This window comes from Larus michahellis, chromosome Z (genome assembly GCF_964199755.1).
Source record: "Larus michahellis chromosome Z, bLarMic1.1, whole genome shotgun sequence".
Lineage (NCBI taxonomy): Eukaryota > Metazoa > Chordata > Aves > Charadriiformes > Laridae > Larus > Larus michahellis.
In genome coordinates this window covers 11,438,711-11,463,792 of record NC_133930.1, presented here as the reverse complement: position 1 = coordinate 11,463,792, position 25,082 = coordinate 11,438,711, and the positions used below count along the sequence as shown (strand labels likewise).

At 42.2% G+C, this 25,082-nt stretch overlaps 1 protein-coding gene across 3 annotated transcripts in view; it reads right to left on the bottom strand.

The window, feature by feature from the left end:
* UNC13B (unc-13 homolog B) overlaps nucleotides 1-23,487 on the bottom strand; it is a 216,498-nt gene extending 193,011 nt beyond the window's left edge. For all 3 annotated transcript variants that reach the window (XM_074569514.1, XM_074569515.1, XM_074569516.1), the window contains exon 1: nucleotides 23,363-23,487. In XM_074569514.1, the coding sequence (XP_074425615.1) occupies nucleotides 23,363-23,384 (22 nt within the window). In that variant the 5' untranslated portion in view covers nucleotides 23,385-23,487. The remainder of the gene's footprint in view (nucleotides 1-23,362) is intronic.
* Nucleotides 23,488-25,082: the final 1,595 nt, after the last annotated feature.

Below are 25,082 nucleotides of genomic sequence, written 5' to 3'. Positions count from 1 at the left end.
CACTGCCTGAAATCAAAATGTGCTCCAGGCTGAAGGAAGCAGAAGCCATGATGTGACCTCACCCCTGATTTTAACTCATTCACTGTTTTGTTTCATATGATCCCTATAAAAGTCCAGCAGCATCAGAGGTATGCTATTAAAAGCAATGGCACATGTCACAGCAGAACAGCAGTGCTGACTGTGTCATGAAACTCTTCCCTTTAGAACTCTAAGAAAGAAAGAGACAGATAAAACAGTAGTTTAATGGTTTTCCAAGCCTGTTATGAGGATTTAACATGTCACAGTCACCTTGGTATTCCCAGCTTGAGACAGGTCTAAAAAGAAAGGCTCCGCTGCATTCTCATGCATTCAGAGCTAAATTATGTTCAGAAGGAAGAGATTTTCCTTAACTAGCTCAGAGGAAGGATAATTACACAGGAGGCCCCAGGGACACGCCGGCACTCAGCAGCACTTCGACAGCCTCAGCTGTAACTGCAGAGAGCCCAGAGCAGGGTCCACCTGGGTTTCATCTCCTCGCAGCAGAGCCCTTCTGAGCTGGTGTGGATTTTGCAGCTGAGACATTCCTTCAGCCCCAGGGGCCACTGAGAAACAAGACACTTAAGTCACATTTATTACTTTATATTTCATTTTCTGACAGGGAAAACTAACCACTGGTTTACATATAAACACTGTTCCACTTGAGCAGGGAAGAGAGCACTTTACGCCCCAGCATGTTCCCTTTAAGGATGACATGACAGAAACACAGTGGGTACCTTCATGTACCAACAGACATCAAAGCTGAGACTGCATTCACAGCAAACAGAGGATAACATTTTGTTATTGCTTGATGTGAATGGAGGGCTGGGCTGACCAGAGAACTGTTCTGCTGCCAGAAGGAAGAAGAGCCACTGCGAAATGCCACTTTGCTCGCTAACTGGCAGAGAGCGGAAACATAGCACAGATTTCCATCAGTACCCGAAGAACTAAGGTTGCATCTAAGGGCAGAATTTTCCTGACTTAGAACCTGAAATAGCCTTTCAGAAATATACCATCTGTTTGACTAAGACAACTGTGGAGGAATCCAGATAGTCTCAACAACAAGCCATCAGTACCACAAAATTTACCTCAACTGAAGCGGGAGATCGATCTGCTTTAATAAGTAGTCCAGGATAAATGGATGGACACAATAAGAGTTCATTAATTTTTAATAGTTTGTCAAAATGAAGTAAAAAAACCCACCACTTTTACATTGCAGTTCCCATTCACATAGCAAAGAGCTTTCTTCAATTTAACCACTCTAAATGCCCACAGGACAACTTGACTCACCTTTCTCTAAGCCTTCGGAACCATGTCAAACAAGGTATGCTCCCTTCAGCAACCAACCACATTTCAAAAGTGCCTATATCACTCTTGGATTCTTCTCAGGAAGGAGGGCAGAAAAAAAAAAAAGAAAAATAAAAAAAAAAGAGATTCTATTCTGTTGCCTGTGGTAACAAATTGACCTACCCAAGGGATTTCCATTTTGCCAGATGTCTTAAGAATAAATCAGTATGCCTTCTAATTCACATGAATTAGCATTTTCCTGCTCAGATCTGCAAATTCATTAACCTGAACAAAGACACATAAAGCTACTAAGTTTATTTGATTTACAACACAGTTTCCAACAAACAGCTTTCTACCAGTCGCTCCATCCTTTCTGCCCACTGGACAGTGACTGATAACAGCTGGGACACATGTGACTGCTTGGAAGGGTTTTCCAGATTCCTGTGCTAAGAGGACACATATTCAATACTAACCACATTTAACTTCAGGACTATTTCCTACAGGAAATCCAGGAAAGCGCTACTTAAAGTATTCATCGCAATAACCCTCCACATTGCCAAACCTCACCAGGTGCTCCCCTGGTCATCTGTAAATTCTCTGGTCAGTAAAGATCCAGGGCTTACACACACATACACAAGTATCACAACCCACAGGTAGACAGCACCCTCCTTGTTTCCTTCCACAACCCAGACACCCCTATCTTGGGGCTGACAGACATTTCCAGTCCCGATGAGACGCTGCAGCTGCTGCATGGCTCTGCTTACCAAGCTTCACATGAACATCTGGTTCTTGCCAGAATTTTCACAGCCTCAGGCTCAGTGTCCCACCACTTTTATGGGCCTAACATTGGTGAATAAAGTACTGAAATCTACCCAGGAAGGGCCTAACTTTCATATACAAAAGCTATATATCACTGTCTTGTCTAAATCTCTATTACTGCCATAGCCCATGGGCATCAGAGTGACATTGCACAGTGGCAAGACATCCAAGTATTCCCCACTGTTTCATGAACTTGGGAGAACTAGCAGGACAACATGATGGCCAATCTACACAAAATTGAGCAAATCCATAATTAGTATACTGTGCTGAACCAATTATCAAATGAAACATACACCTGACTATTTTGCTGAATCATCCAGTCTGATCACTTCAGTGAATACTGGGTAATTTCATGCCTCCTGCAGATACTGTCACTTTTCAGCTCAGCTTTTGCATAAAACTTGGTAAGTGTATACAGCACAGCTCAGTTTGCAACAGAGCTTCATAGTGCTCCACTTCTTCCATCCTTACCAAAGTTACTGGATAACTTAAACAGAACAAATTAAAAAACTTGGTAGGAAACCCTTTCTGGCAGTTACAAACACTCAAATCAAAACCACATTCTCATTGGAGCAGAAGGACCAACTTTGTAGATCCTTTGGTAAAGGGGTTTAATTGTGCTTTTTTTTTTTTTAAGTAAAACTCAGTTCTCATCAGCAAAAGAAGCCTTCTCTTAAAAGACCCTACTACTCTAAAAGGTATTTCATACAACAGAAGGAGTGACAATTCAATTTACTTCCTATGATGGTTTAATGTAGTAGGCAGTTAATGTAAGTAGGCTTCTAAACACTTTCAATGACAAAATAGATTCAGACAGTTAGAGACATCTGGGTCTCGTTTACAGGTTAATCTGTTACCAGATTTGATTTGACACACTGACTTAACATCACACAGATTTTCAGCCTCCTGAAATGAAGAGTTTCATATGCATTCTTGTTTGTTGCTTAGCTCAAGAACTCACCTACCTGAAATATTCCTTGAACTATTTCAGCAACAGAAATTAACAGGTGAAAAAAATGTTACAGAAATTAAAAAAAAAGTTATAAACGGTGTTGCAAAAGATACACCATGGGTACTCCAGCTGTGAATAGAGTTTTGGACAGAAAAATCAAACCCGTATCTCAAAAAACTACTAACTGAAAACGAAGTGTCTTACTAGGAGAATATAGGACAGGAAAAATGGAACTGAAACTATGTACACAACTTGTAGAAAGCCACCGTGACAGGGAACAAAATGCAAGAGGAAAACTAGAGGTCTGCAACTGGTTCCTGCCCTGAAATTAGAGCAGACATTAGATTGCTCTTCCAGCATCCTTACACCAGCATTTCTGTAGAAAATAGTATCAGACAGCAAGGTCTTGCTGTTATCTTTTAGTTTGAAAACAAAATTTGAAGTAGAGCAACTAGGACAGGATAGTTTCGCAGAGAGGAAGGGAGGGAGAAGACTCAACTCACAAAACAGTAGATCCCAAAACCCAGAACTCCCCTCATCTTTGAGCTTTAAGTGGATACAGTGATTTTACTAAAAAGCTAGCAGAGAACAGGATCTACAATGGCAAAATACAATCAATATACCATGATCATCAGGCACTGCAAAAGATTCCAGCATTTTAAAACATGCAGATCATTTTATCCCAAAAGCCTCGGGAGATCTTACCAATAAAAAGCTTAAAACATTGACAAGCTATTTTGTAAACCACAGCTCAAATCATTATTACATTAAGCATTAGCACTTAGTCAAATTTCTGCTTTGCAGTAATGAAGCTGCAAGAAGTTTACATACAGCTGATCCCAGAAAAAGCTTCCTGAAAGGCAGCAGGAAGCATTCAATTGATTTCAGATAAGCAGCAGCTCAAATAAGCTTGACAATATTGTTTCTTCTATCTGGGAAAAAAAGCATAGTCATGAACCATACAGCCAAAAAAGCTGGAAACAGATGCTGGGAAGCAGTGAAGAAAGTAGGAACATGCAAGCCTTGAACTTTACAGCCTCCTGAAACAGATTAGCACTGCCAGTGAATCCAGAGTGCCAACAGCCCATAAAATATTTTCCAGTTTGTACATGAAATATACTTGGAAACAGAAGAAGTGCAGAAGCTTCTACTTCCAGGGAGCTTGTGTGGCTAAATGCTGCACAGGAGAGAGAAGGAGGTAGTAGTTTTCAGAGAGGAGTGGAATAAAATCATGCTGCAATTTCCAATACCAGGACACTTTTCCAGGAATTCCCATCACTGCAGATGCTCTTCCAGGCTATGGGACTATCTATCCCCGTTTCTCCTGCCTGCATGGTCCCACAGTTCTGCTGGCAGGCAGGCAGTCTCAATACACTTTCCCAGCCAACACAAAGAAGATCAACCCATTGAGCTCAAGTCACCCTTCAGGTAACCTGAACAAGCTGAGAATCATAAGCCATCTTCTGCCCGCTTTGGGACTTGCTGGAATGACAGCCTCCCAGTGCCCAGACAAAAATCTCTCCTCTAGCAGTTCATCTCATTATCGTCCTTTGAGGCTGCACAGAAAGCATTAGCTCCACTCGCAAGAGCCCCCCATCCTGTGCTGCAATACAAGGCACCTCAAAGATACACCAAGTCTGCGTGCTGCTCTCCAGAGAGCCCTTTACCTCATTACTCACCTTTTCAACTTATCTGACAATAATCATGATCTCAATGCAAACTGACAAGTTAATTCTACTAAGTCAAGAGACAACATACTCAGATGCTTATTTAGATAATTGTGCTTTGCTTCTTCATAACGTTCCCATAGACATGTTAACATCTACCTGAAATTTAACTTCACTCACAGCTTTCACCTCAACATCCATTTGCTACTCAAAACCAAAGGCCTAGGCTCTGAGACTCAGTTAGTGGAGCACTCAAGCTACCTTCAGATGGTTTTATTCACCAGGGAAAGACTCTGAATCATCAGTTCTCCTGCCCTATTTCTCCATCGAGAACTGCAACCAAGTCACAAAAGAGTATTTAAAAGTTTACCTTGTGGTTACTGCCTCTCCCCTCACCAGCACCATGACAAAGCCAGTCAGATTCGTAATTTATTGTGCCCAAAACATCAGTTGTTTGAATAAATCCAACAGTCCCACTGCTCAAACTTGATGCTGGAATTCCCTAAGAGACACGTTGACAACAATGACATCTCACACTGGGATCCCAAACCAGATGTCTCCTGCCCTGCAGGCCAAGGGGCTCTTCACACATCTTCAGTAGGAGTTTGCACGGCAAGAAGTCCTATCACGATAGGAACGACTGCAAAACAAGCCCTGGTATCTTATCCATCCAAACACCTAGACGATTCCTAGGAAGGAGCATGACAGGATGATACAGCAGTACCTACTCTATATATTTACATGCTCCCAGCTTCTAGTCTTAGGAGCCAGAGGTGACATTTTGGAAAGTAGAGTTTCATACGCTCTGTTCTACCACCAAATCTCCTCCATCCCCAACTTAACCAGGGGATGGCAGCAGGCAATTTCAGGTGAATTCCACTTTGGTACTTCTTCAATAGTGAGGGGGAATACATGCTTCAGAGACCTTCCTTCACAATTTAGCCTCTTTGCTATACATCTTTGCTGTCACTTGACAGTGGTATCAGCTGTTTTAAAGCAGGCAGACAACACAAGCAAATCATATCACTCTCTATTGAGAAGAAAGGGGCTATCACTCAAAGAGAGGCAAGATGCTTTGCTAGCTGTTTGACACAGCGAATACAGTCTGTTTTTCTTTAGAAAAAAAAACAACAAAACACAAACTAAAACTCCACAACTGTAATACACAAAAGAAAATCTGTCTTCAAATTTTGTGGGGCTATAAGCAGAGTTAGGTCCCTTATTACTACCACCGCCATTCCTCAAGGGTAGATACACATAGTTTGGTCGACTGAGTAATCCCTCTGAGCTTTGGCCTGACCTAGGACAGGAAGGTGAGCACCCCCTCTGATCAGTCTGGATCAGCTACATTTTTCTTGAGAAGTGGGAAGACAAACACACACAGAATTTTTGTTATGTTTTGCTTACAAACCAAGAGATGATGCTTTTGTCCACCGTTTGCTTTCCAAGGTGGGTGGGGAAGCAGAGTGTGGTGATGGAGAAATGGATTTGTGTAACAGAACACCTTTTAAACAAAAAGGAAGCTGAGGATATGGCCGACTTCCCTGTTTCTATACAACAGCTCCACCTATATACACTTACCATCCACACATTAAAACCAATTGCTAAAAAGCACAGCTAGGAGAAATTCTCTAACATTTATTTCTTCCTTTTTTGGATGACCAACACAGATATGTTGCTGACGAGTCACTGAAGTTTCTGCTCAGCAGCTGCTTTGAACTGAGCAGTGAGGACAGGAACAAAATCTCTTATTCAGATCACAGAGATTATGAGAGGTTAATCCTCCTGACGCTGGCAACACAGACAACTCTGTCAGGCGACCTGGTTCCCCAACTAAGAGGTGAACTAAACAGTAATCCAAGCTGCCTCTTCTCTCCAATATTCTGTTGCAGCCTTTATTTTATTTTATTTTATTTTATTAGTAAAAAAGCAGCTTGGGTGCAACATACTGGAGTGAGCTAGTGTGGTTTTGACCCTCTCTCAGAAGACGTACTCTGTTAGATTGTGCATTAGTCACTTTGCTTTAAGGAGTTCCCTGCAGGTTACAGATTTCTCCTGAACTTTTAACCATTTTATGATCAGAAGAGACAACATCCTTACTCCTGAATCCATTTCTGATTACAAAAATGATAAATCCATCAAATCATTCAGAACTTTTAGATATAGAAGATAAATACTACTGGGCAGAGAATAAAGGAGGCTTCCAATTTTCAGTGGCATAAATTATCCTTCTTTCAAGTTCTATAAGGTTCAGAAATATATTATTTTAAGTTAGTGGAAATGCCTTAATTGAATAAGGAAACAAAACACATGCTACTTAAACTTTACACAAAACAGACTTCAACTCATATATGCCCCCAGCTGTCTAACAAAATATGCATAATGAAAGCCATATCCTTGCACCAGAAGGCAGGAAAAGAGACAGACTGATAATGTATTCAGTCTGCCAGGAGCCAGTCTTGAGTTGGTAAACTGACTTTGCTGACAAACTAATAGTTCAACAAGTTTATAAGAAAAGCTTCAGTACAAAAAAAAAAAACGAAACACCCACACACAAAAAAAGCCACACACACAGACAAAAAAACACCCAAAAAACCCCCACACAAACAAAAAAAACCCTCAAGCCAAAGAGCAAACATTAAAAAAAATAAAAACCACAAACCACCACACCACCAAGAAACCTTAGAACTAATTCAGAAACTAGATGAACGGGCAAATTAGTTAGTTGTTTGAGGTTTTTTTAATTTTGAAAATAAGATACACCTCTTTACAGAGTAATTTCTTCCAAGACGCAAACCATACACAGTTGCTGCTCAGACACTGTACATACAGGTAAAGGTCACTTAAATTACTAGAATCTTGCCAGAGTTATTAGGTCACATCACACAGCCTGGTTAGAGCAAGGTAACAGCTGCTAGAAGACACAAGTAATCTGGTACCAAACAAAGAAGAAAAAGCGGGAATTGCAGATACAATAAACAAACTTGTGTGCTTTTCCTTTGGCTGGCACGCGCTTCTCTCAGCCAACAAAAGCACTGATATCCTCTGTATAGCCTCCCAAATGACTCAAGTTTCTACACTCCCTGTTCAGATTTAAACAAGATGCACCCTGGAACAAAAGTTGCTGACTAAACACACCAGAAGTGATCGCCACCTAATCACAGCCTTGGTATATTTTCTGGTAGTTTCGATTTAAGTTACAGGATTGCATGCAATCGGCCAACTGGAACACAGCTACTTGTCAAGCAGGACTGAGCACAAGCTTGCCCTCAAAGGCATCCAGCTAAAAACTGATACTAACAAATATCATTGTTCAACTTCAGAAGTCTAGCTTATTCACCAAAAGAGAAACAAAGATAAAGCAACAGCACATTCATGGTGGATTCAGTAACTTTTTTTTTATTTTTTAAAGCAAAACCATGCCACCATACTACAGCAAATGATAAGCTCCCAGGAAAAACAGCACCTATGTTTTCCTGCACCAAATAATGAAGCAGGATTGGTCCAATTCGAAAAATAGTTTCAGTGAAGTTATTAATATTGTGTTACTTAAATATTTACTTGCTTGAGTTCACAAACCAGAGAAGAGATTAATACCTAGGAGACAGAAGTAAGTTGACTGTGAGCATTAAGAAAGAGTAAAACAACTGTTTGGGATACAAGTTATGGTTTAACTGAATGACGTTCCCAGGCAGGAATGGGAGATCTAACAGAAGACTCCTTGCAGTCTTAATTCTCTGGCAGACTGACTTTACTCTTAGCATTCACAAACTGCTCAGACAACACTGGTCCCTGGAGGACACACACAAATTGGATAGTTAGACTGGCACCAATGTTTCTGCAGGTTTTGGTTGCTTAAGGTCTTGGGACATAGGTCACTTCCCCCAGAAGGAAGCTGAAGTAGATGGTTCGGGGGTGTTTAGTTGTTTGGGGTTTTTTTTAAGTTAAGTTTGTAAAGAAAGAATGTGTTTTATAAAATTCAGCCTCGAGACTGATACCAGAGCAAACATGCTATTTTAACACCATCTGGGAGAAGCAGATGAATGGCTGCTCCCCATGGCAGTTCTACATTATCTGAAGGAGCCGCAATCACCTGCCAATGATTTTGTTTTGACACAGCATGTACACAAAGGACTGAACCAAAACCAGGTCTTACTAATGACAAGGATTATGTCCAAGACTGCTCTCCTGAAACCCATGCTGTTTGCTTGCATTTGGGCCTCCATAAAAATTAAAGTGAAATTCCATCAGGCTAAATGCCATTAGAATCAAAATCATTAACTAAAATAAATAGCTCTAGGTAACAATTGAGTATAAGCAAGTTCCCTCAGAAGCAGTTTGGGGGTTTTATTATTAAAGTTTAAACCTAAGCAAGATGCTACATAAAAATTTTACCTTAATATACAATTTGTCTATACCAAGTAGTTCTCAGAGCAGTAATTCACATCACAATGAAGTTAGTGCTGTGAGGATCATAAGACTGAACCCCTTTGGGGTCACAAACTCTAATGTTGGTTCTCCTGTCACCTGTACCACTGAAGTCATTTAAAATCATTCCTGACTTCCAGCCTACAATTTAATTAATGGCACGCTTATACCTTCTGTATCTTATGTCAACACTAGCCTCCACCTTACTGTTTTTCTTCACCCCGTGTTTAATTTCCTGATGTTCTTAATGGACAGAAGCCATAGATCTCATCAGTTTCTGTTTATCAGACAGAAGAAGCCACAGCCTTATAATCGTTTTACCATAGAGACTGAAAGGAAGAGAGAGTCAGACAAGGTTTTCTCCATTTGGTCCTACCCAAGTTCATCCTTCCTGAGCAAGGTCAGCCAGTGCAGGCCACAGCATGCAAGGGCAAATTACTCGTGCCTTTGTCCTTTCCCCAGCATGTACTGATATCACCTTCTCCTCTCCCCACAATTATTCTGTACTGGTTGACACCACAGTGCTGAGTCAAGAGGCCTCCCCAACACCTCTCCTTTCACCAAGCTTTGCATTTTTCAAAACTTCTTGTCATTTGCTGTTAAGTGCATAGCTTTTCTACATGATATCAAGTAATTTTCATTATTGTTGTCCTCGAGGCCATTGAATCCTTCACATGTTATAATTATCTACTTCCAAATCGATTATACCATTAGGACTTGTCCTAAAAAAACCCAACTCTGACACACACATTCCTACTTTTCTTGCCACACCACAAGCAGAAGACATCTATCTGCTTCTCCCACCAGTCCGTAGCTTCTGCTACAGCCAATTCCTTATGCGTTTTACATGTCTTTTGCCAATTCCAATTTTCTTCAAAAAGAAGTGTCTGCTATGGTGATTTGTGAGATATTACAAGAGTCCAAATAGATGCACACTTTCATCTAGAAAGAAGAGGTTAACCCAGAGCAACCTTCCTCTCACAAACCCACACCACATTTTCTACCCAATGATCTTCCACACTGCTTCCACCTGTCTATAACCTTTTTATTATTCTCTCTTTAAAGTTTATTTTAAACCTTGTATATTACCACAGCCTTGCCTGCTTTCGAAGTCAAAACTTATCCACATTTATCACCCATCTACTTATCTTCCTGCCAAACCACAAAAACCACCTTTCTTGATCTCCAGTTCGGTGATGCCACTGCTTGCTTACAGCAGTAGTTAAAATTCTGTTACCAGAGTCCAGATTTCAAGTGTTGCATGTTTTAGCACTCTGGGTTACAGATTACCAGTCTCAAATTCAAGGTGTTAAGGTTTTGTTACCACCCCATATTTCTGTATCATTTTCAGTGTCATTCTTGTAAGAAACAATTCCTACAGTTCATGGATCATACTCAAACCATCTTTACCCAACTCCCTGTCCCTGTGTACAGCAGTCCAATATCTTACTGGCTGTTTCTCCTTTTCACGTTACCAAAGCACCTTCTGTTATCTGCTTTAATACCCTTTGCGAGACGTCACCTTGTCTGCTGAGGTGGAATCCCCTGTCTTAGCCCTGAACTTCCCGATCCTCAAGATACACCTTCCTTTACAAACCAACGTTTTGCCCACACCTCTCAGAGGTTCTCTGTTTGCTCACCTTACCCTGACGCAATGATCAGGTGAATCATCAGCTCTTGGGCCATTTCCTAGGTGGAGCCTTTTCTTGTTATTTGAGATGCTAATATTTACCCCTGTGGCTTCACTGAATTTCATGCCTTCCTCCATATTCAAGCATCTCATTTCACCAAATAGCTCCTTCAGTTTCTCTAGAGGCTCAACAGTTGCTGGTCTACATGATTATCTGTTTAACTTAACCTAGGTAAAGTTGCAATCACTCAAACCAAGTTCACTTCTATGTCTGGCTTCCCTGAAGCATCTTCTGTGCATCTTAATGGCACATCTACAGTTAATTTCATCGATTTTATGGCTTCAGTCACTGTCTGATGATGAAACTGCCAAATAACACAGCTCTCTGCACCCAGCCATTACCAACAGCATTCGTTCTCTGGTGTGACGAGTCAATTTCTCACAGTGACAACACCCAGAAATACTTCTCTCTAACCATATTACAAGATTTCTACCCACATTTAAATCCTGGACTACGTGCGGTAGATCTCTTGCGCTATCACAGCAAAATCTCTTATCAGCTCTTCCCAAAGCAATTTCAGCCCAGCTGGTTCTCTTTTATCCACACTAATGCTGCTTTACAATTCTGCACCACTAACACACAGTGGAATTTTCCCAGTCACCTTTATTCCTCTCCTTCCAGAGCAGAGCATTCCCTCCAACATCTCTGTTCCCCTTACAACCCCAAACCTCCTGCTGCCCCTATGAGGGCTAGTTCTGAGTCCTACACCAACAGTCCCCTTCCTACCACTTTAGTAACAAGCTCCCCACTTTGCTTTATAACACTAACATGTTTGCATCCTCTTGGAAACAACCTCAAAACTACTAATCAAAATGATTTTCACTGTTTATATAATTGTATCATTTATAATTTCAGGATCATGTAATCCCTGTTTCACCTCCAACACCATCTCTTTCCTGATGCTCTATGAGGAAAAAAACATACAATGCAGGCCCCCATCAAGAATGCACAGGGTTAACTCATACATACACAGATTTCTCTCACGTGCTGCTCTGCTCCAATAAAGCCTGAACACATTTCTGTATCTTTGACCGAAGCGTCAGACATATACAGAACAGTACCTTCAAACTTAAGTTTACAACAGAAATAAAAGGTCTGTCGGCAGAGCTGTGTTAAGACTACGTTCCTCCCAACTCGCCAAAGCATAACAAAATACTGATTTAACACTGCAATTCAATAGGTCATGGCATGTCTTCATCTCTTTTTAACCATGGAAAGATATGTAAACACTTCAAATTTTCTGATCAGTCATAATACAACAGTCACATACCTCTACTCAAGTAACGGACGTTATCAAACTCCATTTTTTCCCAAATCCTTAAGTACCATAAGGGTGAGGAATACAAATTTCATAATAGCTTCTCCAATCTAAGGAAAGGCAGGCTGACTTCTGCTGTTGTGATGCTGAAGCTAGAAAACCAGTTCAGTCTAAAAAGCATGAGTTTGTCACATATGATGATAATCAACATAAAGCTGATGAGAACTGCAGAAAATCTTTCATCACTTTTAATTCATAATCTGATCTTTTTCTAGAATACTCTAGGTTGTTAAACTAAAAAATACCTTGTCCTATACAGCAACATATTAGATGATTACAACAATCCATTCTGGCCTTATAACTATAGAGTTTCTAAGCAGTTAATCTCCTCAAAAAACTCCTGCTAAAATGGAGCATACACAGACTCCACTTAATTAATTTGATATGTCAAAATCTAATAAAGTTTTGCACATGCAGCAAGTTATACCAGGTAGAAAAGGATGAAATAAAATTACTGTTTCGCATACATTTTTCCCTCCCCACCAATCCATATCCACGTTGCATGCCAAATTCAAGTCACAGACGAGAAGCTTACATTCAGATCAGGAGTTCAAGGTTGGGGGATGTCTGAACCAGAAAAGAACAAGAATTTATTTCGTTAAAAACCAAGACTTTATTAATCTATGAAATGGCATTATGATTTTGGTAGCGTTAGAACTCCCAAATCCAAAACAAAAGGCAACGTCAGCTTTCTAGTAATTTATGGTGCCTCAGACTCTCAAAGAGAAGCCACATGAAAAGTGCCTTCCACAGAGGCCAAATGATCTTCTGAAGAATGCCACCTGATTGCTTTTAAAGAAGTGTCATGATGAAGAGTAACTCATGAAATTGGGAAGGTGAACAAAATAGTAACAACACATAATTTTCTAAAATGTGTGTAGTAGTTTACTCAGCAGTCAAATTCCTTCCTCACCCAAAGCTGATAACCTACCTTGGCATCATCTCAATTAATGTCTAGTACTCCTGGTCCTATAGGAAAAAACAGTTATCAAATATTTCCAGAATAACAGTTTGTAGATCTCCAGTGTATAACTGCAGCCATAACACTCCACAGGGAATTCATTTGCAAAGGACTGTGGTTGTTGCAACAGAAAACTGTGTGATGACTAAACATGAATCATCACAGGTACTGAGAGTCTGAAGTCCCTGGACTTTTCCTGAAAACACATTCTAAGATTTATACAAGCCCTCAGGAAAGGAAAATGTCTCTAAAGAATTTCTCTCTAGAAATTTAAATATCTACATATTCTCACATATATATATTTATTCCTTGGAAATTGCTATGTTTGCTAAGCAGAAATTTTCAGTTTACAACATAGCTTAAATTAAATTTGATCCAGAGTTTCTTCATGCCTAGCCTTTCCATCACTACCTGTCTATATGGAACTGTTTTGAAATACCCTTAGAACATATTTTAGAACAATTGGAAAAAAACAAAACACAAAACTGAAAGAACTCAGTTTGCACACCAGTTTTTGAACAATCTGGTCAAGGATTTGATGAAAAAAAAAAGCTTACATTAACCTTCTTGTGATAATCAAGATGCCAACAATCAATACAGAGCAGAATAAAGCACACAGCTCCCCATGCTTGAAGTTTATAAAGGTGTCAGGCTGCAATCAGCTACCCAGTGGCACAAAAAAAATTAGATAAATCTATGACAACTCCAAAAATTATGGCAAGCCAAGAGAGGTGGACAGGGAAAAGTCCCATGAAGGTTTAGAAGCACAGTGCACCTTCCTTAACACACGAGGCTCCAAATCAGTGCCTGACTCTGGGGGTTTGCTCTCTCTGCACAGCACCACTACCCACCCTGCTCCCCAGCTCGACTGCTGCCCTGGTACAGTTGAGCAGAATGTCTGGTGGCACAAAGTCAGAAAAACTTCAGACAGCAGGACAACACAGGACAGATTTGCTACAACATAATAGAAGAAGTTCAAGCAACAACCCTTATCTGTTTCCAAGCCAACCAACCATCTCCCTGCCGAGGCCTTGGACAACACCCCTACATCATCCTCCAGAACAGGTTGCAGGTGATGAAGTCCCTGCATCAGTTCATTTTGCCTTATTCAAGCATGTCTGCATCACTGCCACAGGGCCTGCACCACTGTGCTGCCATAAAAGCTTAAAAAAATTACCTCCAGACCCAAACTCCCTTCCTCAGGAGAGGACAAAGACAATAGCCAGTTTTTTATATGTTGCAGACTTCATCTGGATAAAGGGGTGACCCAAAAAGTCATTTAGCATGCACTTATTTTTTTAATGATGTCACATCTTAAAGTATTGCCACATTGGCCTAAGCTGAGAAAATAATCATTGAGTGTGCCAATACTCAAAAGTGCAATTTTGTAGTTATTTTATACCTTATAGTTATGTCTCCATGGTGGAAACACTGGAGTCCGTTTAGTAGAGCATTTAGCCGTAAAGAATTAAGAGACTTAAGTCACAGGATCTTTAAGTAATAAGGTTAAAACCAGTATTCCTTAAAGGGACACGGTCAAGGCTGGAAGCCAAACTTCTTTTAAAAGAAGTCGCCAACAGTTTTAGGCTAGAGATTATCACAAGCAAGACACCTCTTTTTATCCCTCATCAGACATGTCATTCCAGTCCAATTCACTTTCTATTCATACGGGATGTTCAACTGCAAGGAAGAGCATCAGGAGTCTAAGGTCAGCAAAAAGTTGTTCAAAGATCATACCATCTTTATGTTTCTAAATGCCCCAACTCACGAAATACTGGTAAGAAAAAAGGGAACAAAAGTAGTTCTTTAATCCCTTTAACACAGTTTCTAACCTATGCACCCTGCCCAGCAATGTTAAGACCTTTACAAATTTAAGCCTGGACAGCAAAAGTAAATCTGTGAACAAAGCAGGTGAGGTTTATATATACCTGACAATACCTCAATTTAATTTTCTCTTAGCATAGGATTTCCATAAACTGAAGGTCTCTGAACATACACTTTCACACTGCATGCAGGTACCCAACTCCTGTACAGTTCTTTCCAAATCCTACCCCAACTCATCTGACAATAGGATGAACATATCGACACTCAAGCGCAGTGTGCTACAGGCACATAAACCAAGTCACAACCATTAGCTGGCAGCATTTCCTTTCATTAAGAAGCCCTCACCTAGCTGTCAGAGACAGAGTACCTGGCAGTGCCATGCTCCAATTCCTTGCCACTTTCCACAGCAGCAGGACATGTATCCATGCCATAACATGGTGCCTATGAAGCTCAATCAACATCAGTCAGAATTCCTCAGCTGAGGACTTGTCGTCTAACCTGATCCCACAGCCACAGCTAGTCTCTTGCAATCCAGGCTGCACAAGGAAGGAAAGGCCACTAATTTCTGTAAGTACTCAGTGTGCTGTTTGTTAGTTAGAAGTGTAATTATTCAATTATTCAAAGTTAATAATGGAGAAAATAACTTAAAGGACATTAAGGAATGTATTTTGAAAGCCTGATGAAGGAGCTGGGGATCTCAGCTTTTTGTGATACACCAAGTAAACCCCACTTGCATCTTTTCATTAAACTATCAAACAGAGGCTTCTCGGTTTAATCTTTGTTGGTTTTGCTGTTTGGGTTTTTTAATCTGGATTAAACTTGGAGCTTTCTTCGTAGCTGAACTAGAAATATAGATGCTCATAGTGTATTTCATAGTGTATTTAAACTGAAATCTATGAACCCATCCCAGAAGACAGTATTAGTCATACAAAGGCTGTTAAACAGGGAAATGCGGTAGAGTTCATATGCCTACCAGTATTTCTTCTGTTCTTTTAAAACTTGTAAATAGCATTCCAACTCAAAAACTGTTAAACAGGAGAACAACTATTTTGGATTCCCACTACAATTTACTTCTATAAAACAATGATTTAAAAGTCACCTGCAGTAGCTGTAATCAAATCAAATACAACATGGTACATCCAAAGACAATCCCTAGTAATACACAAGGGACATTGCAGAGGGGCTAATTAGATAAAGCTGAGGATAATTATTACAAAATTGACTGAGAGGAATAAATTTGAACCAAAATTGTGGTATTAGATGCAGGAATAAAGTATTAAGAATTTTCTAGGGACACTGCTCCTCAAGTAGGAAGAACAGCTGAAGTCCATTTCACCACAAAGAACTGCAAGCCATGGTAAAATATACAAGAAATAAACAGTATCAACACAGGTTGGGTGGCCCTAGATGTAGGAAGTTAGATGCAGGGAAAAGCAAGAGAGTTAAATATAACAAAAAATACTAATTAGAGAAAAATCACCATCAAGGATATTGTCCTCTCATCCCATTAATTGACTTAACTGCTAATGGTGAAGAGGCAATAGGCCTCCAATAAACACTTGTCCCATGCTCGGGAAGAGGCAAGTACCTGTGAGACCAGGTACTTTCCAGCACATCAGTAAGGGAAGATGACATTAAACATCCAAGACACAAATAATAAAAATGAGAAGGTCTAGGTAACGGTCGTACAGATGCCAGTGAAGAAGTCTGTAGCCCAGTGACATTTGCTTTAAATGCAACCTGAGAGATTAGAAAACAGGCTCAAAGGACAGCAGAGTATCACACTTGAGGAGACAATCAGGGCACACTTGTAGGAGGACAGGTACCTACAGATCACTGGGCACACCAGGAAAATGTCAAAATGTCTAAAGAGTTAAGTTCTGAAAAAAAGATGCCTGCTATGCAACACCAGTTTGGAAAGACTGATGTAAACTATACAGATTTAATGCTCATAATTTTTTGAGATGACTTAGTAGTGCAGGATAGTCTCATTAAAGTATAAAATTACATAATATGGTGGAAAGCCAGTGAAACAGAGTAACAGTTAGCCACTTAAGAGACGAGTCATGATTAGTGGGGTTTCCCATATCAAATGCCTGCCATGCTTCAACATTTTCACTCCCAGACCGGGCATTTGCCATTTATACAAAACCAAGCAGGACACAGAAGCCAGTGAAAAGGCAAATAATAAAAGCAGCATTATGCACAGCAGTCTAGTCAGGTATAAGGAGGGCCAAAGAGAGAAGAAAATCCATCTGAAATCCTGCTAAACACATAGACATCTGAACCAAACACCCAGGATATACCTCTAGAACAGGAAGCATATAGGATAGGATATACCCTATCACAGAAAGCATCTGCCAAATTTTACAGGTCGCAGTAGACAAACAAAACATTATTTCAGCAAAGTCTTTGGCAAAGATGGCTAATGTATGCACAGGTAAGCATGAGCTGGCAATAGGAACAAAGCAGAATTTAGTCCTTCATTTAATGATGACGAGATCAACACAAGAACATTAAATGCCATTTTCATTTCTACAGAGACTTTAGAAGTATGGTCAGAAAAATAGAGACTGAAAAGAAGAACAAATTCAAACACTAAAGAGAAACCTTTCAACCTACAGACTCCAGAAGTCTTTCTATCTAACAAGAAACAAGAATTCTAAGTTGCTTTCACACACTTTCACACCAAGAAAATGCCAGGTACTAGTAATTTAACCTACCATAGAAGCAGAGTAAGGGAAGACCCTACACACCCTCATATCATCTCCCAATCTGTTTAGAGGACCACACACTGAATTATCTGGATGAAAAAGGAGAACAAGAGTTATCAGGCACATCACACTGGTTTAAGCTCTCTTGGAAAAGCACTGAGAACAGCTTTCACCAAGTGATTAAAGTATTTTTCAAAACATCAAGTAACACTTAATCACTAGGCATAAAAAAAAAAATATATACGGGGGAAATTTCAAAGGAAATTTATAAGAGGATCATTTGCTGGACATACGCACTTCACATGCCTCCAAGTCAAATATTTGAAATAAGGTCCTAGATTTAAAGCAGCAGTTTCATTTGCTTGGACTTTATATGCCATTGTGTAAGTTACAACTAGCTCTAAGGCTGTTACAGTTCAAAATTAGGATCCTTCAGCATTTGAATTAAATCCAGCAGGTTGTTGTTGCATATTAAAACAGTATGTTAATAACAACTTTAATATTTTGAACTGGCAGATGTCAAATTGAAGGAGTCAACTGAGAGGACACTAAGTGAGCAAGAATGCTATTCGAATTCAGGAAGCAACTCTGTACATTTCCTCAATCACACTGAAAATCACAGGGGAATTTCAAGAAGCTCTTAGTCCCTAAATTCTTAAAGCAAAGACTTCACACTGTTTGTTGAAACTTTTGTAGCAACAGTGTCCAAAGCTGAAGGAGCCGGGGTCTGAAACAGGAAAATGGATGACTGCCCATGCATCACAAGACAAATGCAGTTTGTAGGTTTTAAACATTCCTATTATTAAACAACAGAAGAAGCTTGACAGTTTAAAAGTTTTCTCTCCAATTAAGCCACCAATTACAGCTTTACAAAAGCCAAAATTAAGTCTCAATGCAAAGGAGCTCCTTTAGTAGCAAAGACCCTTTTATATTAACTGTTATTATCCAAATTTCTAATGCATTCTCTTTTGTTCCAACACTTCATACATTGGTAGCTTCCTGACTAATTGCAGCTAGAGAAAAGGAGTTCATAATACTTATATAGCAAATTCTTCATGAAGCATTATATTTTCATTAATACCCTACCTTTATAACCTGTACTTCTGCTACTGCTTTTAAAGTCCAATTCTGTTCTTTTCCATTTTGATCTACACAAAGACAGGCAGGCTATGGTTGAGGTGGTTTTTTGCTCAATTCTGCAACCATTTCAGAATACTCTCACAGCACAGCAATACAATTACCCTATCGCTAAGAGCACTATCTACAAGTGTGCAATGTAGGGAGTTCCAGAGAGAGACCTTCACCCTTGAGACATAAAGAGCTAGAGGCACTGCATGCAGCCTTACAAAGAATACCAAGGCTATTGCATCAGGGTGGGGGGGAAATCCTTTAAACACAAAGGAAAAGCCCTGACACGTGACTACCAGACTTCTAGTGATGGTATTTCTAAGTGCTCCGCAAGATGAACATGCTTTCATTTCTATTATCATTAACATCCGTTTCCATTTTCCCTGTTTGCTTCTTTCACTTGGTTGTCAACAGAGTTCAATTTGGTGCACAGGCACTAGAACCCAAATTTTGCTGGCAATATAGGGATGTACAGTTAAGTTTGCCAAATAGTATTCCAATGCTCCAGATACTCTGACAAACCAAAAATGTCACCATATAAGAAAGCTGTTCCAATTCTTCAGAGCAGCAGCAACATTAACTGTAGGCAAAAAAATAACATCCCTAACTTCAAGATGGTGTCATTTCACGCAGCTGTCAACAACTTTAAAAACTTTGCAGTGCAAGACCAGAAGAGATCACCTAACTCAATCTTGCACACACTTCAGGCAGCCAAATCTCACACAGATACTGCAGATCGGGCCCCAGGACAAAAAGCACATTAGACAAAAGCATTACGCCCTTATGGGACCAAGCCAGGCACTGTGCAAAGGGATGAGGGAAGATGCCCACTGCCAGTATCCCTGCAACAGCAAAGCATTTCAGACATTGTTTGATACAGTGAGTAGGCTAGGCAAAGTATGAGACAAAGGGACACAGCTTTTACTATAATTATGTGATGGATAAGGGAGGTCAAGAAGTTAGGAATACAACAGCACTGAAGACACAGCATAAGCTGGTACAATGCAGAGAGAAGGAAAAGTAGAAAAGAACCGTCACTATCCTGAGACAGCAAGAGCTAGGGACAAAGTGGGATGTAATAAAAGTGAGCAAGTGGAAGGGTCTGAAGTATGTCTCAGGACAGCGATGAAAACAGAGCAAAGGAATCAATGACAGAGCACCCGTGACCGGGGTGATCCAACCTCAGCAGGGTCCTCCTTTGCTATGACCCTTGCAAGCTGTGCTGAGAGAGCAGTTTCTTCTGTCTGTAAGTCAGAAGACAGGAAAGATCAAAAGAAAAAAATTAATTAAGTTGAGATCTGAGGTAAAAATCAAGACTTCCAAGAAAGTAAATAATGCAAGACTGATGGGAAAACTAGACTGCTTCACTGGGATTAGTTTTATTTAATATGTACTATTTCCATAAATACAACACTAAACACAAACTAATAAAGCAAACTATGCCAAGAGAAGATTATCAGACATAATCCAGACACAGCTGCTCTAAACAGGAGTATATGCAATCTCTTTTGCACTTAAGCAGTACAATCAAAATACAAAGAAGTCTCCTCTAAAAGCCTCAATCATGTAATATTCAGGATTTGTTTTCTCCTTCACTTCACTTACACCCTTTGCATATTTGCCTGCTCCAAAAGAAGCCCTGAATTCGCTCCTACAACAGTGTGTTACCACTGGCTCACTTCACGCATCCTCTGAATACATGCAGGTGAGCTCAGGCTCAATAATTCCTCTCCGCTTAGATTTTCTGTCAGGTGCTTGTATGGCAGACACATCTCAATGATTCTGAAAAAAATAAAAAAATACCTGATTTGTCCCCTAAGAAGGAAATGTAAAAGAAACATACTACTAAACATGGGATCAAGAAGCCATGTATGTTAGCTGCTCTTTCAGGAACAAAGGCAGCACTCAGACATGTTTGGTGTGCACTGTTTTAGATTAGCCATTCATTAAAATACTATTAATGTGCGTAATTCAAGGCAGGGGGAATAAATCAATGAATTACAACACTATCTTTCTGGCTGCCAGGCTTCTTGTTACACTGCCACTTTGGGGTTTTTCCACATTTCCCTTTATCTGTTACACTGCAATTCAGAGGCTATTAACAGTGTCCCAGTCGCCTACATTTATTTCACAGGGTTTTTTGTTGTCTTTCTTTTTTCATCTCAGGTCTACAGCATCCGACCCCACGTTACTATGCAGTCTTACAAGTGCACCATTTTTAATGGAAAAAAAGCAGCTTTGCCAATTTCCCTATTAACAGCTGCACTGCTTTCTTAGCAAGATTAGTTCATTCGGGTGGAAAGGTAGAATGCAAAAAAGTGCCACTTTTTTTTTTTTTTTTAAAAAGTGACAGGTAATAGAGCTTTCTCCTCCTTGTCCCAAAAGTTATTCTTTTGTCACTGCTCCTGGTACCCGCTTTGTTTTTCAGACTGCTCTATCTCAGCATACTTCTATCTTATGTTTAATGGTTCACACTTGGAAGATCTTATCAGCTCATTCTTTCAGTAATGGCTATTTCAGAAAACACGTTTCTTCCAGCTTAGTAAATTAACAATATTTTGCATTCTTATAATAAAGTTGCTCAGTATCATCTAAATCACTACTGGTGTTTTCCACTGTCTTAGCACAGCAGGTGGAAATGAAAAATATAATTTTCACAATAATTCTCCATCACATACAGTCACCAGCCACCTCAAGTTTCTTCTTTAGCTCTTTACACCTAACCGAAGAATAAGACAAACACAACAGCACATCGTTCCAGGCTGCTGAAATACTTTTGTCCCAAAGACTCTACAGACCAAAATTTAACACCCTGAAGAGGTTTCAGTTTCAGTAACTCAATCATTCAGTTCATGTTCTTTCACTGCTCTTAATAGATAGGGTATAAATACACCTTTAACATGGTCAGCTCCAAGTGGCATCAAAACCAGATTTCTTTAAAGGGCAGCTTGAGAAAGTTTTGAGGATGAACCACCAAAAAGAATGAATAAACACCTCTAACAGGAAAGCATCCCTGAGCTAATAAGAATCAGCTTCAATGAACACATTTTGGCAATGCTTTCAAAATGGACAAGTTTACCAGAGATGCTACGTGTGCTTCAGAGATTACAGACCTGGATCAAAAACATTTTTAAGATAAACTTTGCACTTGTACAGCTCTCTTAACCCCTTAAACACAACAGATGTTTAATAAAAGGTCTGATATTTAACTTAAAACTCTGCTACAAGAACAGCGCTCTCCCCAAAACAACACACACTCAAGATACTCTGCTGTCATCTTTTTTTATTAACACCGTCATCAATATAAGGAATTTTATTCAAAAAGGTGATGAACAGCTGGATAAAGAGCTATCAAATCAACAAATGCGAGTGAAGTAGGAGCTAAACCATCAGCAGCACACCAGTGCCACATTTTTATCATACCTGCCAAAGGAGCTGAGAACATTAAAACTACACTTTTAAGCTGCAGGGCACAGCTCGCATTCGGGGACACCCTGTGACCACTGCACTTGGTGCAGAGCACTCATGGGAGACATGTCCCAGCAGCATGAGTCCAGGCAGGTGGGTGTTTTTCCAGCGATTTTACCTTTTTTTTTTTTTTTGTCACAAGAGAGTAAGAAATTGAAAACTGGAGATACAGGGCAAGGCGATAGCACTATAACCCAGCCCGCTTCAGAAAACGCCGCCTCTCAGCAACCTGTTCGGCAAGGGAACAGAGCTGGGCAGCAGGGCGAGAAGACAATTAGCAGTGTGCCTGAAATAATAACGCGTGTTACGGGCGAGCGTGCGGAGAGTGACAACCGCAACGTTAATTAACACCACTGACAGCACCCCAGCCCCACACTTCCCCCCCTCCACCCCCCGCCAGCACGGAGCCACTTCGCTCCCCCCCGCTTACGGAGCCACCCCGGCCCACACTTGCCCCCTCTCCACCCCCCGCCAGCACGGAGCCACTCCGGTGTCGTCCCCCCTCCTCCCCGCACGGAGCCACTCCGGTGTCGTCCCCCCTCCTCCCCGCACGGAGCCACTCCGGTGTCGTCCCCCCTCCTCCCCGCACGGAGCCACTCCGGTGTCGTCCCCCCTCCTCCCCGCACGGAGCCACTCCGGTGTCGTCCCCCCTCCTCCCCGCACGGAGCCACTCCGGTGTCGTCCCCCCTCCTCCCAGCACGGAGCCACTCCGGTGTCGTCCCCCCTCCTCCCAGCACGGAGCCACTCCGGTGCCCCCCTTCTCCTCCCAGCACGGAGCCACTCCGGTGCCCCCCTTCTCCTCCCAGCACGGAGCCACTCCACAGCGCCCTAACTCCTCTTCAAACAAACTCCCCAAATCGGACACGGCTTCTCGGGAGGCCGCCGTGATCCGACACTGGGCGGGAACGCTGCTCCCTGGCCCCTCCATCGGACACCTCACGCTTCTTCTCCACACAGGTAAAGCAAGACAACCCCCCTGCCCCCGCCCGCCGGGGCGGGACAGCACGGCCTCCCAGCGCTCGGCCCGGCCTGAGGCGCTGCCGCCACCGGCTCCGCCCGGGCCGGGCCGTCGCCTCTCGCCTTCACTCACCTCGCACACACAGCAGCGACATGGCGGAGGAGGAGGAGGCGGCGGCGGGCGTACCTCAGCTGCGGCCCCGCCGGCCGCCCCCGGCTCTCCTCATGCCGCCCCGCTGCCTCAGGGCGGGCGGTGGCGCCGGCAACGGGGGCGGGGCCGGCACGCGGAGGGGCGGGGCGGGGCCGGGCGGGGCCGACACACACACACACACACACACACCCCGACACCCCGCAGCGGCCGACAGGGGGCGCCGCTGCCCCGCCGCCCCCTGTCGCCATGGCAACCGCCCGGCCCTAGGACGGAGGCGGGAGGAGGCTCCCCCCGAAACACATAGAATTAAATAATGGTTTGGGTTGGAAGGGACCTTAAAGCTCATCTCGTTCCAACCCCCCTGCCATGGGCAGGGACACCTCCCACTGGACCAGGCTGCTCAAAGCCCCATCCAGCCTGGCCTTGAACACTTCCAGGGATGGGGCATCCACAGCTTCCCTGGGCAACCGGTTCCAGTGTCTCACCACCCAAACAGTAAAGAATTTCTTTCTTCAACAGGCTGAGGGAGTTGGGGTTGTTCAGCCTGGAGAAGCGAAGGCTCCAAGGAGACCTTAAGGGGGCCTGCAGGAGAGGTGGGAAGGGACTTTTTACAAGGGCGTGCAGTGATAGGACAAGGGGTAATGGCTTCAAATTGGAAGAGGGTAGATTTAGATTAGATATCAAGAATAAATTTGTCACTATGAAGGTGGTGAAGCACTGGAACAGGTTGCCCAGAGAAGTTGTGGATGCCCCATCCCTGGAGGTGTTCAAGGCCAGGCTGGATGGGGCTTTGAGCAGCCTGATCTGGTGGGAGATGTCCCTGCCCATGGCAGGGGGGTTGGAAAAAGATGATCTTTAAGGTTCCTTCCAACCCAAACCATTCTATGATTCTATAATATCTAATGTAGTTCCAGTTTGAAGCCATTACCCCTTGGTCCTATCACCACATGCCCTTGTAAAAAGCCCCTCTCCAGCTTTCCTGTAGGCTCCCTTCAGATACTGGAAGGCCACTGAAAGGTCTGCCTGGAGCCTTCTCTTCTTCTGGCTGAACAACACTGTCTCTCTCAGCCTGTCCGCATAGCAGAGGTGCTCCAGCCCTCTGAATACCTTTGTGGCCTCCTCTGGACCTGCTTCAACAGGTCCATGCCCTTCTTGTGCTGAAGACTCCAGAGGTGAGGCAGTACGCCAGGTGGGGTCTCACCAGAGCGGAACAGAGGGGCAGAATCACATCTGATGAACACATCTGGAAGGGAACCTGCAGCTGGGCACACTGACGCAGGACTCTTTAAAAGGGAAGCAGTCGCTGGCTGGGTTCCTGGGCCATCATGTGCAGGTGGAAAGGGCTGGGACCACCCACGAGCTGCAAGACAGGGCAGCTGGGACAGGGTCCTTGTCCCCTCCCACTGCCAAGCCCAGCCTGGAATTGTTCGTGCCTGGGAAAGGGTTGGCTGTAATTGGTTGGGGATTTTTTGGTACTTTTCATCTTCTCTTTTTTTCTCTTTCTCACCTTTTTTTTTACTCCTGCGGGGTAAGAGAACTTACTGGATACACAGCATCCCGCCTGTGTCTTTGGAGGAGTCATTCCCACCATTTACATGCCACCCATCCTGGGAGGGCTGTGGGCTATCACCACAAGAAACTCAGCTGGTGCACAGCAACAGCCACCCATATCACAGCTTTGGGAAGAGCAGGAGCAGGAAAA